The following is a 12,980-nucleotide window of genomic DNA, read 5'->3' as shown; positions in this document are numbered from 1 at the left end:
ACACCCTGCCCCCAGTTCAAAGAATTAAGGACGAGTGGCTCAATAGCCTTAGGAGTGCCTACAAGGAAAGACGACAGCCCCTAAGATAAGGACGTTCTTCCCAAGAGGACACTTCTAGCAACTCGAGAGCTCTACAAGTACTTTGAGGACAGATATCACGCCCCCAAAACAAGGACTATCTCCCCAAAAGTTGTACGATGGGTGTCGGGCAGTGTTTATAAACAGAATAGTACCCCGCCGGTGTTCTTTTGTTTTCCCGGCGGGCCCACCGGGAAAATAAAAAGCACGGAGGTGTTACGGGACTAGTGGGTTCTGGCAGGTCGTTGCTCAGGTCATGTGAATATACAATGTGATCACAAGTTTTAATGTGTTAACAATAGGTTTTGTTAACGTGATCACGAAATTGTGAAGACGTTAATGAAATCCCTGTGGGCAATAGATAGGATCCTGGATAAAATAAAGAAATGGGAAGGAGTCAAGGTGTCTTTGACATAATGGCTATTATAAACTCACTTTTGAAAGCATATATGATGTTTTTGTCTCCAGTGGTGGACTTCATAAAATGCCATTGGAAGAGGACTATGTCTCCAATAAGGAAGTTCCTTTAGAAAAGGAACAACAATAGGAGGGGATATTTAGCTTGGCTTACTTGGGAGAAAGTAAGTATGCCCAAAGACTTGGGAGGGGGCTAGGAATACTACATCTTCTCATTCATGCTAAGGCTAGTGTGGCAACTGGCCTACCAAAATTTTTACATAGTAGCAGGAGGAGATCTGGACTAAAAATGGTAAGGGAGGTAATAAAGGAGTCTAGTGTACAATGTAAGGGGAAGTGGACATGACTGGATTGGAGAGAGGAAAGCTATTCTCACTCCACTGAGAATTTAAAGCTCTTCCTTTTGCAGGTTCCTATGTTACAAGTGGAAAGATGTGATGGGATTAATGAAGTGGTAAGGATGTATAAGGGTCACATGGAATTCTTTGTGTAGCTTAGGGATATGGTGGTCACACAAGTTCATTCCTTGTTTAGCCTAGGTGAATGCAAGAATAGCTAGGAGGCTAAACAACAAGGGAATGAGATGGATTGGAGATTGTTGGGATGGGTCTCAAGTGGGGTGGAAGGATTTGGTGTAGGTAAGGAATGAGTTTGGGATACATCACAGAGACCTGGGGGTGGCAAGACAAGCTTTGGAGGAGGTGGGGAGGGGCTGGAATTCTACAACCTTTAATGAGGCATGTTGGTTAAAGCATTGGGCATGGATAAATGGATCCAAGTTGGAGAGGGTGACTACCAAATGTTTGTATGAGGAGATGATAAAGAGTGAGTTGAATGTGGCCTATTGCAACAAAATTTGGAGGGTAAGGTGGAGCATGGGTACTTGGAAGAAGAGGTGGAAATTGCTATGGGGTCTAAGAATACCTTTGAAAGCTCAAACCTTTTTGTAGAAAGTATGTATGTGGGCTCTCCCTCTTGGTTGCAAGTTGGTGCACATGAACTAATTTACCTCAGGAGTTTGTCCTAGGTGTGGATCAGGCAGTAGAGGATGGTAAACATGCTTTTTGGGGATGTCCTACAAACCAGGGGTATGTGGAGCAAGATAAACAATCGGGTGTGTGCTAACATAGGTCTAAGGGGCTCTTGGGGGGACTGGTTAATGGGAAAATTAACTGGATCAGAGGGGGTAGTTGATGTGGTTTTTAGCTTGGTTAGATATACTTGTCTGTGGGAAATCTAGATTTCTAGGAACTGTCTGGTATTTCAGAAGGGTTTAAGGCAGGGATTAGATGGTGTTGAGTTGATGTATAGTTGTGTGCACTACTACTAGTCTGTATATTATGTGAATAAGATGAATAATAACACATTTGTGGAGTTGGTACAGTCATTGTTGCAGGCTGGAATAGAATGAGCCACTCACAAGATGATGGGATAGTTGCACATACTAGGGGAACCTAACAACTCATGGCATGTTGCACGTATATTCAGGGAAATATTTGAAGGAGTTGGTAACACATAATAATAGGAGAGTTGGATTGCCTAAAACATAGAGGGGGAATATGGATTTAACATGAGAAGAGCATGGGGGTGTTAGGTTCTCCTTTTTCTTGGTTGAGAATTGAACTGGTCCTTCGGTATGTGTAAACAGATGACTGTTGTAAGTGTGGATGGATAGCATACTAATATAAATATTTTTTTTTCAAAATAAATAAAAGTTTCAAACCTCAATGTACAATATACCTCGAAACTAAGGTGCTTTTTTTTTGTATGAAGAAAACTCTTGGGGGAATGTAGTCGAGCTGGTAGAACCTCATTGTAGGGGCCGGGTTCGATACGTGTGAACTACACGGCGGGGGCTGCTTGTGTGAGGCGATGGATTCTTCCACCTTCCCAAGAGGGGACTTATTGATGAAGAGGTTTAAGAGAAGTGGACTTATTGATGAAGAGGTTTAAGAGAAGTGGATTGGGAATTGAAACATTTTCACTCAGAATATTTTCGGTAGTAGTTTGTTGGCTAAACCAATGGTAGCCACCCCTGGATAAGCCTTTCTCACTGAAGGCAAGCTCTGGCTATGGCGGCCTCTACATTGGCACCGGCTCTCTCCATTCTCTCAGCTTCTACTTCCCTCTCGCTACCTTCCCGCAACACAGGCACCTTTGCAAAGGCAAGTAGTTTTTCGCGCCTACTTCCTCATCCATTTGGCTCGAAACGTGTGTTGTGTGCGTATTTTTTCTCTGATTTCACAGGCCTTTTTGCCTGCATATCCGATGTGCCCGTGTGGGCGGTGTTGAGATACCCAACACCAAGAGGATCGAGGCTTCCCTGCAGGACGTGCACGGCATTGGCCGTACGAAAGCACGGCAAATCCTGCTCAACATAGGGATGGAGAACAAGATTACAAGAGAGCTTTCCGAAGAAGAGCTCACCCTCGTCCCTGAAGAGATCATCAAGAACCCCAAGGAGTTCAAAATCGAAGGAGACCTGGTGAGCATGCCATGCTTTCTTCCTTCTCAGTTTTACCAGCCAGGGTAAGTCTAGCATGTTGGAAACACTAGTTTTTTAACTACCCCGGCGACATCACATGAGACAATTTTAGCATGTAAACATCAGCCTATGCATAGGGTATACATTTCAGCAAGCAAGGAACCCCAGCCCATGCAGAGGGCATAGCAGGAAACACTAGTCTATACTGAGAATGTACATTTCAACAAGCAAGAAGCCCCATGCTAACCTGTGCATAAGGTGTACCTTTCAGGCTTCAGCACCTAATTTAGGCATAGGGTATGGAAACCTTAACCTATGCATTTCTTCATACATTTCATCAAGCAGGAAGTCCTAACCTATCCCTATGACATACGTTTCTGCAAAAAAGAAATTCTAGCCCATGCACATGGTATGGGCAGGAAACTCTAATCTATGCATATTGTACACTTCAGAAAGCAGGGAGAAACCTAACCTCTGCTTAGGGTTCTGGTATGTGTGGTAGTTCTGGTCATAGATCATAGAGCAACTATGAAACCCTAATCTGTGTATAGGTTTTCATATTACCATAGTGGTATCAATCACATAACTTATGTGTATTCGGTAGACCTAAATTACACAGTTCGGCGAGCACAAAAACCTCATCTCTGTAGAGGGTTCTATTATGTTTTTTGTAGTTCTCATAAGTATGCTGACTTGCTAATACCCCTTCCTGTGCATATGACATACAGTAAGAGCAACTAGGAAGCCATAATATATGTACAGGTTTTTATACTACCATGGCTATATCAATTACATGTTTCAGCATGAAACCCAAGATTATTGTGAGTATTAGGTGAATCACACATTTCAGCAAGAAGAAAAGCCTCATCTCTACGAGGGTTTTAGCATGTTTTTTGTAGTCCTCATCCATATGCTGACTTGCCAATACCCCTTCGTGTGGCAGCGCCGAGATGTTGCTGCCGATATCAGGCGGCTGAAGGAGATACGATGCTACAGTGGAAGACGGCACATTGCCAACTTACCCTGCAGAGGGCAGCACACGAAATGCAATGCATGCACTAGAAAAGGCAAGAAGAAGACTGTGGCAGGGAAAAAGAAGGCTCCGCGATAGCTTGCGTTTATCTAGTGTGGAGTTACAGCAGCCCGCAGAAATTTTTTTGCAGCCTTTTTTTATCTTTTATGTGTAGGTGCTTCTCGGCTCTTTCTTTGGGTTGAGGATGTGATTGCCTAGAGCAGTTACTGGTTGAATCAGGATATGTTATCATGAATAACATGATGGCTTGTGTTGTCCGGTCATTGAGCCTGTTCAAAGAAATCTTTTGCGTGCTCTCTGCATTCTGATTGTGTTGCTTTTCCTTTACTTAGAAAAGTGTGGATAATACACATACTGTGTTTAAAGATTCCAGAAATTAGTAGTGAAGGTAGGAACTCCATAACCTTCATTTAGCTTATAACATGTTGGCTTGGTATTTATGCCTGCTTTAAATGGCTTGTGCGTGCTTTATGTGTTCGTGTTTTCCTGTAAAACATTGCTTGAAATTTACGGTAAGAACAGCAGGATTTTGAGTTCACTTTGCATGTGAGTCTAAGACAAGTTGACAGGTCAAGTTTGACCTTTAAATGGGAGCAGCCTGGGGTGTGAAGTAGTTGAGCATGTAACAGTGGCAGGAGCCATTACTGCGAAGGGAGCCCAGGTCTTAACTGAGGAAAGCAGGAAATGACATGGTATTGTGGGTCAGCTGCCAGCATTAAGTAATGGCAGTAGTAACAAGCAATTGGGTATGAGCTGAGTTCAATGCACATGGGGGCTATACCCTTCCTATATTTTCTCAGGGTGTCTTCACATGCTGCCATTTGAGCTCTCGGTTGGAGTAATACAGTTTTGTGTATGGAGTTTTCAAGATTGCACTTGTGCCACAAGGCACATGTTGCTATGACTTTAAGAATACCAAGAAGATATTGATTTGGACAACTTCTGTGGTATTTGTTTGCAGGAGCTATCTTGAGGACATACCCTCTCATTCTCTCTCATAGCTAAATAATCATCTTCACTTTGTGCTTCTCAATCTCTCGCTGAAGCAGTTTAGTTCTGAGTTGCCAACACTACATCATCAAAAATTTGCATTTGTGGCCAAGTGTTGCATGATACCAAGGATGGAAGCCAAGAGGAAAACGTTTAGACTAAGAAATCACTCTAACATAGAAATTAGTGTCATGGCAATGCATGGGTGCTTGGACAACTGTACTGCACATTAGGAATAGTTTGAAAACAACAATACATTCTGTATGTCTGTGTATTCGCATTGCAGGTAGCAATATACCAAGACCACCTCATCCATACACAAAGCTGACGCTTCAGATCCAACCTAAATGTTGTTACATTTTAACAAGAACTTCAGATAGTTCAGACTTGACATTACATAATTGTTACTTCTAGGTTTCAGTTGCGCCCTTTAACGATTATGGCCCAGACAAAAACAATATTTTGGGGGAGGAAAAGCTGCCTCCAATACATTACTGTTAGGGGGAGCAGAGGTGAGGCTGTCAAACTGGCAGGACAACTCAGATAGTACTTTCTGAATGGGATGTTGACGTATATTCTGGGTCCAATTTGAGATACTGACCAAACATTATGTGTGGTTATAGGGAGAGCATGCATGTATGCTACACCATGGATGAAACAAATTTCTTGTTCATAATGACAACACCAATGCATCACGAAATGTAATCACATCCCACACCATAAGATGTGGGATATCAAGAAATGAACCTCCTCGCAATATCAAAGTAACACGAGTGCAACTGATTTACCTTGCCTAAGTCGGGTGTTTGTCTTACCACATCACACAACATGAAATATAAATACTTCCATATCAAGGGTAATACGAGATTGAGTTTTCCAATGGTCACATGAAAAAAATGGTCTTCAGAAGAGCACTAAAAAGAGGAACAATGTGAAAAGTTGGTAAGAAATCCTTAAGAATGTGGATGCCTGAAGTGGCAATCTGTTAAGTTGATAAGGAGTCCTAGCAAATGTGGATACTTGGAGTGGCTTTGCAGGCTTCCTGAGTGATTATTATTATTATTGAAAAGAAATAATTGAGCAAGGGATACACAGCATATTTCAGGCTTATGTGTCAGAACCTGATCAAGGTCAGTGTAAAAAGCTCAAGACTTGGCCATAAATTTGGGTGTTGGCTGAGTCAGCAAGGATGAAGTCTAGGTGGCCAAAGGAAGGGTCAGTATACGTGTGAACATGGCCACGTAGCTCCACAGTTAGTCTTGTCACGTCAACTGCATCTGCTAGTGCATCCCTTAGGCCATTGATGAGCAGCATTTTGAGAGGAGGAATGGTGGCAAGTGCATATGATGGTGGGGAGGAGCTGCCATACCTCCTTATATTCTCTGCCCTCCCATAGTCAAAGTGTGCAAAATTGGACCTCCTCCCCTCTGCCAAACAATAAGGTTGAATTAAACTCTTACTTCATATCCAATTCAGAAATTAGTGAGAACAAAAGCAACACCAATGATCATTGAAACATACAAACATTTGTATGTTCCATATGACCTATTTTCTACAATCTCTACTTGGTTTGTCCTAATTTTTTTGAGTAAAGTATGAAGTATTAATATTGATAAACTATCAGTGAACTGTTTAATGGGGACATAACTAGGGATTTGGAACATAGTTGAGAGATCTTACGTTGTGCAAGGTGTGCTAGGTTCTTGACTGAAGTTGGCTGTGTTTCATACTTCTCCACAATTTGTCGCTTGGTAAGATTAAGGCAACAATTGTCACCTGGGATAGATATTGATTTAATTCTTGATATTACAATAATATAATAATAACATGCTAATAATATAATTGACAGCATCTACAAGGGTACAGAAATACAAGCCTGCAAAGAGGAAAATCCAATTTTGAAAGCATCTGAGGTTGCTTTGCCCACATATAAGGTCCACAATTTGAGTTCCCATCCTCCTATGATTTCACATACATCTTGGATCATATTTTTATTACATGACCAATCAAGCCACCGCTTGTTTGACAAAAATTTAAGCATTTAACTAGAAGCTTACGTTTGAGTGCTGAACTCGTTCACATGGGCAGCCTGCAAGATCTGCAAAGTAAGTTTAGCACAAGCTTCTTTAGTTCACACTTTGCATTAATCAACTAATTGCTTACATAATTTGTAAACCTATGATGAAAAGTTTTAGCATTATCAATAAAACTATGATATGGCAATATATCTCTTTAATACAACCTATGACTAAGAGTGTTCAATAATACCCACATTTTCTTGTTATTTGCATTGCTTAATTGCCTTAATTACCTATAAGCCTGTGACTAAGAGTGTTCAATAATACCAACATTTTCGTCTTGTCATTTGCATTGCTTGATTGCCTACATTACCTATAATAAGCCTGTCACAAAGAGGAGTTAAAAGCTACATATATTCCCCCAAAAACAAGGACATTTGTTTTCATATGTCATCTTATAAGTTCTTGAGATAGTAGAGAACTAGAGAGAAGTCAAATTTCCCATCTCATAAGCTATCACTAGTAGAAATCATCCATGATGTTGTGGCATAAATGTGTGTGGAGAGAGAGAGAGAGAGAGAGAGAGAGAGAGAGAGGCAAATGTTTTTTTTTTAAAATGTGAAAGGTGTACGTGAGAATGTCTTCTTACTTTAAAGGATTTTGGATGAGAGATCACATAATAACCCTCATTTTTTTCCAGTATGTTGGGGATGATTGTATGAATGGTAGTTCCAATGTCATCTTCTTCACACAACCCACTCACTTGTAGGGCATTTTCTTCCTTTGATTGTTACCTAATATTCTCATTTGGCAAGTGCACATGATTATAGACACTAGGGTTGGACTCATGAACACACTGGCCCCAATCTGTTCTTTTACTGAGTCCTTGGGCTATGAGAATTATGGCACCTAGTGGGGAGTCATGCCCCTTTGACCAAGGCATGCCCTAACTTTCAACTTAAGACCTAGAAAGTACCTTGGCCTACATTTTTATAGATTTCAAATCCACTATTGAATAAAATCCACTTTTAATGGCCTTCAAGAGAAGGCCATTATTTCATGAGGACCTTTGCTTGAAGGTTAAAATGGCTATGAAGGCCATTGGAGCATTCAAATTTTAGCACTGCCTTGACCTCTTGGTCCAAATCAATTCTCTCCTACCTCCAAAAACTTTGGGATTTTATAGGTCTGTTAGGTAAAATTTTGATCATTGACTAAACACATTACAATATAGGGGGATTCATTGGACACATCATTGGAAAGTTACCTGGTCTACATGCAAATTGAAAAGGCCCAATTCAAGGGGAGCAGTGCCATGGTCTACATAGGCAACTGGGGCAAGCATGACCACTTTATCTATGTAGGATAGTAGTTCGCCATGTGAGAATGCTGCAAAAGCTTGTTGTGAGCCCTGCAACATATATCACAGATCTCATCGTGTGGGATTACATTTCCCTACTAATTAAGCAAATTCAAATAACTATACAACCTAATTAAGCACATTCTATCAATCTATTTGCCATGTTTTTTCTCCCTTTTTATTGGTACCTAATGAAGCACATTCAGGTAACTATACCAACCTAATGAAGCACATTCAGGTAACTATACCAACCTAATTAATCACATTCTATAAATCTATTTGTCATGTTCCCCCCACCCCCCTTTTGATTGGTACCTGGGAGTAGCCAATGTAATGTATCTGTTGACGAACAATGTTGTGAACTAGACTCAACATGGCAGGCAGATCATGCTGGGCCATCTCATCTACACTCCAATCCCAATAAGCCTACAAGAAATGAACAATTTGTCACAAAAAATCCCCCAATTATATCATTATTTCATCCTATTTGCCAATAAATCTACCTAGACATTCCTCCCTTTGTTATGTTTTACCTTAAGATTTATATGACAAATTATTTTGTGTGTAGATCATCTTAGCACCCATGACATGAGGGTATTCTCATAGTAGAAGGTTTTCCATTGGATTTCTTACTATGTTAACATGACCATTTCTTCATTCCTTACTACCTGTCTAAGATTGATTAGGATATGATTAAGAATATAAGGATTAGCGCTTCCAGATAGTTAAGAAAGGCTAATTAAATCATTTGGAGTGATGAAGCTAGCTAAGGTTGGATTAGTGACCTAATTACTTATGAAAACCTTATTTACAATGAGGGGTATGGATAGATAACAAGCCCCTCAGTGGGGGCCTTGTCTTACCTAAGATAGGCACGTTACGTTGTTTACAGGGGATTAGATTAGGATCCATACAAGATTAAGACGGTTGATATATTGGATTAATAAAAGATTAAGACGGTTGGGTGTACCATATTATACCTGGTCAGAGCTTCGGAGGGTTGTGTGGCCATAGCTGAACTTGGTTGTGCGAGTGTTGCCTATCCACACATCATAGCCAGCATCTGCTAAAATGAATCCCAAGGCTTCGGAGGGCGTGTTGAGCACCCACACATCACCACCCTTTGAATCGTCATTAACATCATAATCATCATTAGTCAGCAAGATCATCACTAAACTCTAGGTGATCACCATTGATTAGTAATAGAGATCAATAAACCTAGCTACATCAAGTAACAAAGATATCATCAGTCCTATTTCAATTATCCACTCGCCACTAACATCATAATCATCATTAATTATCATGATCATTAACCCAACCGTCAACTTGTTAATACCAACACGGAAATACGACTCACATTTTGGAAGACTCACTAATATATCATTTAATCAGCCTAAGCTTTACTAATACAGCCTCTAATTAGTCTTAGCTTTTACCACTGACATAGTAACAAGACCAATTTTCACCTTTTTCTAGCTAAAGACCAGTTGAATCAACTAATTACTTGTACTACTAACAAGACTTATCTCATCGTTTTGTAGCTAAAGATCAATAGAATAACTAATTAACAGGATTTAACAAGATTAATCTTTTAATAGCTAGAAACTCACGATTTAGCAACCTTAATTGCATTACAAAAAACAAGCTGCCGATGATTAAAACTCACTAGATTCAGCTAAAGATCAATAGAATAACTAATTAACAGGATTTAACAAGACTAATCTTCATCGTTTAATAGCTAGAGACTCACGATTTAGCAACCTTAATTGCATTACAAAAAAACAATGTGATCGAAGCTGCCGTTAAACTCACTAGATTCAGCCTTAAACTCAAGAACATAGACTTGATTAGATTAATGGTAACCGTGTGCGCTACAGATTATTTGCTAAACCTAGTGGTGAGATTAGTTATGTATTACCACTAAAAGCCCATGCATGAGGAAAACAGTCTGTCCCACGGATGATGCAGATGGGCGGATACTCGACATTCTTTGCACGCCCAACAAGAACCCATCTCCTGTGGTCGCCTGCAAACACAATTCAAATCGTGTTAAGTGATTTCAAGCTTCATTAAGCTTATGGTACATTAAACATTATTGTTTAACCACACCCAAATGGATTTATACATTGTTCAGTAGCCACCCAAATGGTCTATATAATACCCTCTAATCCATACGAGATTAACTTTGATTATAACGTTGGGGCTCATATTAATATTGCTATATTTACAATTAACTTCCTACACAGGTATGATTAGAATGTTGAGCTTATAAGACAGGTGGTATCTCATTTTTTTTAAATAATAATCATGCATTACCACATATTCTATACAATTGTAATTTCCTTGGGTGAGTACTAGGCTTTCACATAACCCATCACTTCTGTTTGCTACAGCTTGCCCAGCCACTCTTAATGCACCACACATAACCCAAGCCACCACCCACACCAAGATATCTCTCAATGATGTATTTTTCATGAATGCATATTGGTGATTGATGAGCTTGGCTTGTCCACAATAATAAGGCCCCATAGTATAGCACAAAATTGAAAGCAAGTAGGGCCTTAGGCTCAAGGCATCTTTTAAATATTGAGATTATGGTTTTGTGGGTGAAAAGAGACACCACGTGATGGCAACTAACCCTCTTCTAAGACCTTCCTAACCCCCATGTATAAAACACTAAGAGTGTAAGGTGGCTTGCCAAAAGGGAAAAGATCATGCTAAAGATATGTACATTGCTAGGGGAAAAAAAAGATTGTGACACATGTACAAATGCATTTTGATATCATTTCGCTTGTACACACCATTCATAGAGTAACCAATTAAAATAGATAGGATAATTGTTAACATTGCTTCACACAAATGTGATTTCATGCCACTCGCTCATATGCCATAGAGGAAAAACTATCAAAAAGACATTTCAAGCCTTGTCGATGAAGCTTTACTTTTGTCAAAACTTGCGGCCTCAAAGCCACTCACATATCCAAGAAATGGCAACTTGGCTTATAAATGGTCTAGACTCATAACATCCATAAATGCATTCTTAAAACTTTCTAATAACAAAATTTCTTAAAACTTTTTAATATAAAAAATGTGTTTGCATTAGATAACCTTTAGATTTTCAATTAAGACAAACCTTAGCACTACTACATGTTAGCCTAATACCGGCGCTTATACCGACGTCATTTAACGGGGTCTAAAAAAGCCCCGTCTCATCGGTATAAACGCCGGTATAAGCGCCGGAACCACAGCATCGGTATAAGCGTCGGGTAACAATACCGACGCCTATACCGTTGTCTATACCGACGCTCACCGAGGGTAATACCGACGTCTATACCGGTGCATATACCGGGGTGTATACCGGGTTTTATACCGACGCAAATACCGAGACATATACCAATGAATATACCGATGCCAGTACCGGGGAATATACCGACGCTGTACCAGAATTTTTTTTTTGGGCAGAATAGTGCTGCCTGGCTGTTGCCTAGCTGCCTGCAATGAACAGGATCAACAACAGCAAACAGACAGCACCATTCTGTCTAAAATAGAGCACAAAAACAACCGTGCTCGTTTTTTTATTTTCCTGATCGACAAACAAGAAATTAAATTAAACATTAATACTCAAGAATGTTTTGATCATATTTCATTAGTTTGAAGGTCATCTTACATCATGGTAATGCCTCCCAATTGACGGTCTCTCCTTCTTCTTCAAGCATCTCAAACAAGGCCACAAGGCCATGTTTGTGAGCGTACTTCTCCTCTCGCCTACTTGGTGGGCGATTCATGGCCAACTCCTGCACAAACGATTAACAATTATAACTTTTAGAAATCAACATTTAGCCCACATACATACATTTACATAAATAAAATTGCTATAAATACTTACGAATTCATGGCGCATGGTTTCGTAACCACCACTCCCAAGATGAGAAGCCCCTACTGTTTGGAGTCTTGCCCTTGCCGCCTCTCTTTGTTGTTGAAACCTCTCTGGTGTCTCGGTGAGCTCCTGAGCAATGGCTGCCCACTCCCTGTCATCTAGCCAAACAGGTTTCTCTTTCCCCTCTCTAAATGCGTCCCTCGCCTCTGACCTACGATGCCCCATCAAAATGCGAGCTGTATACTGTATCCACTCATTAGAGACGACATTCATAGGGTCAGATGGCTGAAACTCTTGCTTTATCTTTGTATTTATATAATTTTTCTTCCCCTTATCTTGCTGATCCCATTTAGTCATGACAGAGTCGTGAAACTGTATAGTGCACAATTGTCGAATGCGTGTCTTCATTGCCTTCCCTGCACTATCCATTATTGGTGCCCCATCCCTAATTGTGTAAATCTTGCTGTTGTCATGGTCATGTGCACCCCAGGGAGTGGAAGGTGACCCTATGGGTGTGCTATCAACAGATGAGAGCGAAGGACGACGCTCACGTGGTGGTGGTGTCACAGCATCTGTGGCACTACCACCACAACAACCTCCCCCTGAAGACCTACTACGTGAGCGCCGTCTATGTGAAGAGGTGGTAGATCGAGCTGTAAGAGGAGTGGAAGGCTGTGTGGTATGAGGTGTGGGAGCTGTTGTCGTACCCACGGGTGTGGGAA

General features: G+C 40.5%; 3 protein-coding genes across 3 annotated transcripts; 1 reads left to right on the top strand and 2 right to left on the bottom strand.

The window, feature by feature from the left end:
• Positions 1-2,552: 2,552 nt before the first annotated feature.
• LOC147610592 (uncharacterized) lies at positions 2,553-4,451 on the top strand. The gene is made up of 3 exons (XM_086786531.1): positions 2,553-2,667; positions 2,748-2,980; positions 3,924-4,451. The coding sequence occupies exons 1-3, from the start codon at positions 2,568-2,570 to the stop codon at positions 4,089-4,091; spliced, it is 501 nt and encodes a 166-aa protein (XP_086642657.1). The 5' UTR covers positions 2,553-2,567; the 3' UTR covers positions 4,092-4,451.
• Positions 4,452-6,134: 1,683 nt separating this feature from the next.
• Positions 6,135-10,910, bottom strand: LOC147610591 (triacylglycerol lipase 1-like). Its single transcript, XM_086786587.1, has 9 exons — positions 10,698-10,910; positions 10,300-10,407; positions 9,362-9,502; positions 8,697-8,807; positions 8,289-8,432; positions 7,061-7,101; positions 6,880-6,962; positions 6,684-6,779; positions 6,135-6,430 (listed from the first exon to the last, which is right to left on the bottom strand). The coding sequence occupies exons 1-9, from the start codon at positions 10,908-10,910 to the stop codon at positions 6,135-6,137; spliced, it is 1,233 nt and encodes a 410-aa protein (XP_086642713.1).
• Positions 10,911-12,036: 1,126 nt separating this feature from the next.
• Positions 12,037-12,712, bottom strand: LOC147610590 (uncharacterized). The gene is made up of 2 exons (XM_086786030.1): positions 12,268-12,712; positions 12,037-12,175 (listed from the first exon to the last, which is right to left on the bottom strand). Exons 1-2 carry the CDS (start codon positions 12,685-12,687, stop codon positions 12,050-12,052), a joined length of 546 nt encoding a protein of 181 aa, XP_086642156.1. The 5' UTR covers positions 12,688-12,712; the 3' UTR covers positions 12,037-12,049.
• Positions 12,713-12,980: the final 268 nt, after the last annotated feature.

Source organism: Cibotium barometz, chromosome 49 (genome assembly GCF_041138505.1).
Source record: "Cibotium barometz isolate CiBa-2024 chromosome 49, ASM4113850v1, whole genome shotgun sequence".
In the NCBI taxonomy this organism is placed as follows: domain Eukaryota; kingdom Viridiplantae; phylum Streptophyta; class Polypodiopsida; order Cyatheales; family Cibotiaceae; genus Cibotium; species Cibotium barometz.
The sequence above is the reverse complement of the archived record's forward strand: the minus strand, read 5'-3'. Positions and strand labels throughout refer to the sequence as shown.

Excerpts from the sequence above, each read along its gene's own strand:
- LOC147610592 (XM_086786531.1), top strand. The coding sequence starts at position 2,568 with ATGGCGGCCTCTACATTGGCACCGGCTCTCTCCATTCTCTCAGCTTCT. Across the intron at positions 2,668-2,747 it reads CACCTTTGCAAAGGCAAGTA|TTTGCCTGCATATCCGATGT; the intron begins GTTTTTCGCGCC and ends TTCACAGGCCTT. Across the intron at positions 2,981-3,923 it reads TCAAAATCGAAGGAGACCTG|CGCCGAGATGTTGCTGCCGA; the intron begins GTGAGCATGCCA and ends TTCGTGTGGCAG.
- LOC147610591 (XM_086786587.1), bottom strand. The coding sequence starts at position 10,910 with ATGGGGCCTTATTATTGTGGACAAGCCAAGCTCATCAATCACCAATAT. Across the intron at positions 8,433-8,696 it reads ATTACATTGGCTACTCCCAG|GGCTCACAACAAGCTTTTGC; the intron begins GTACCAATCAAA and ends TATATGTTGCAG. Across the intron at positions 6,780-6,879 it reads TTGGATTTTCCTCTTTGCAG|GTGACAATTGTTGCCTTAAT; the intron begins GCTTGTATTTCT and ends TATCTATCCCAG.
- LOC147610590 (XM_086786030.1), bottom strand. The coding sequence starts at position 12,687 with ATGGATAGTGCAGGGAAGGCAATGAAGACACGCATTCGACAATTGTGC. Across the intron at positions 12,176-12,267 it reads AAACCATGCGCCATGAATTC|GAGTTGGCCATGAATCGCCC; the intron begins GTAAGTATTTAT and ends TCGTTTGTGCAG.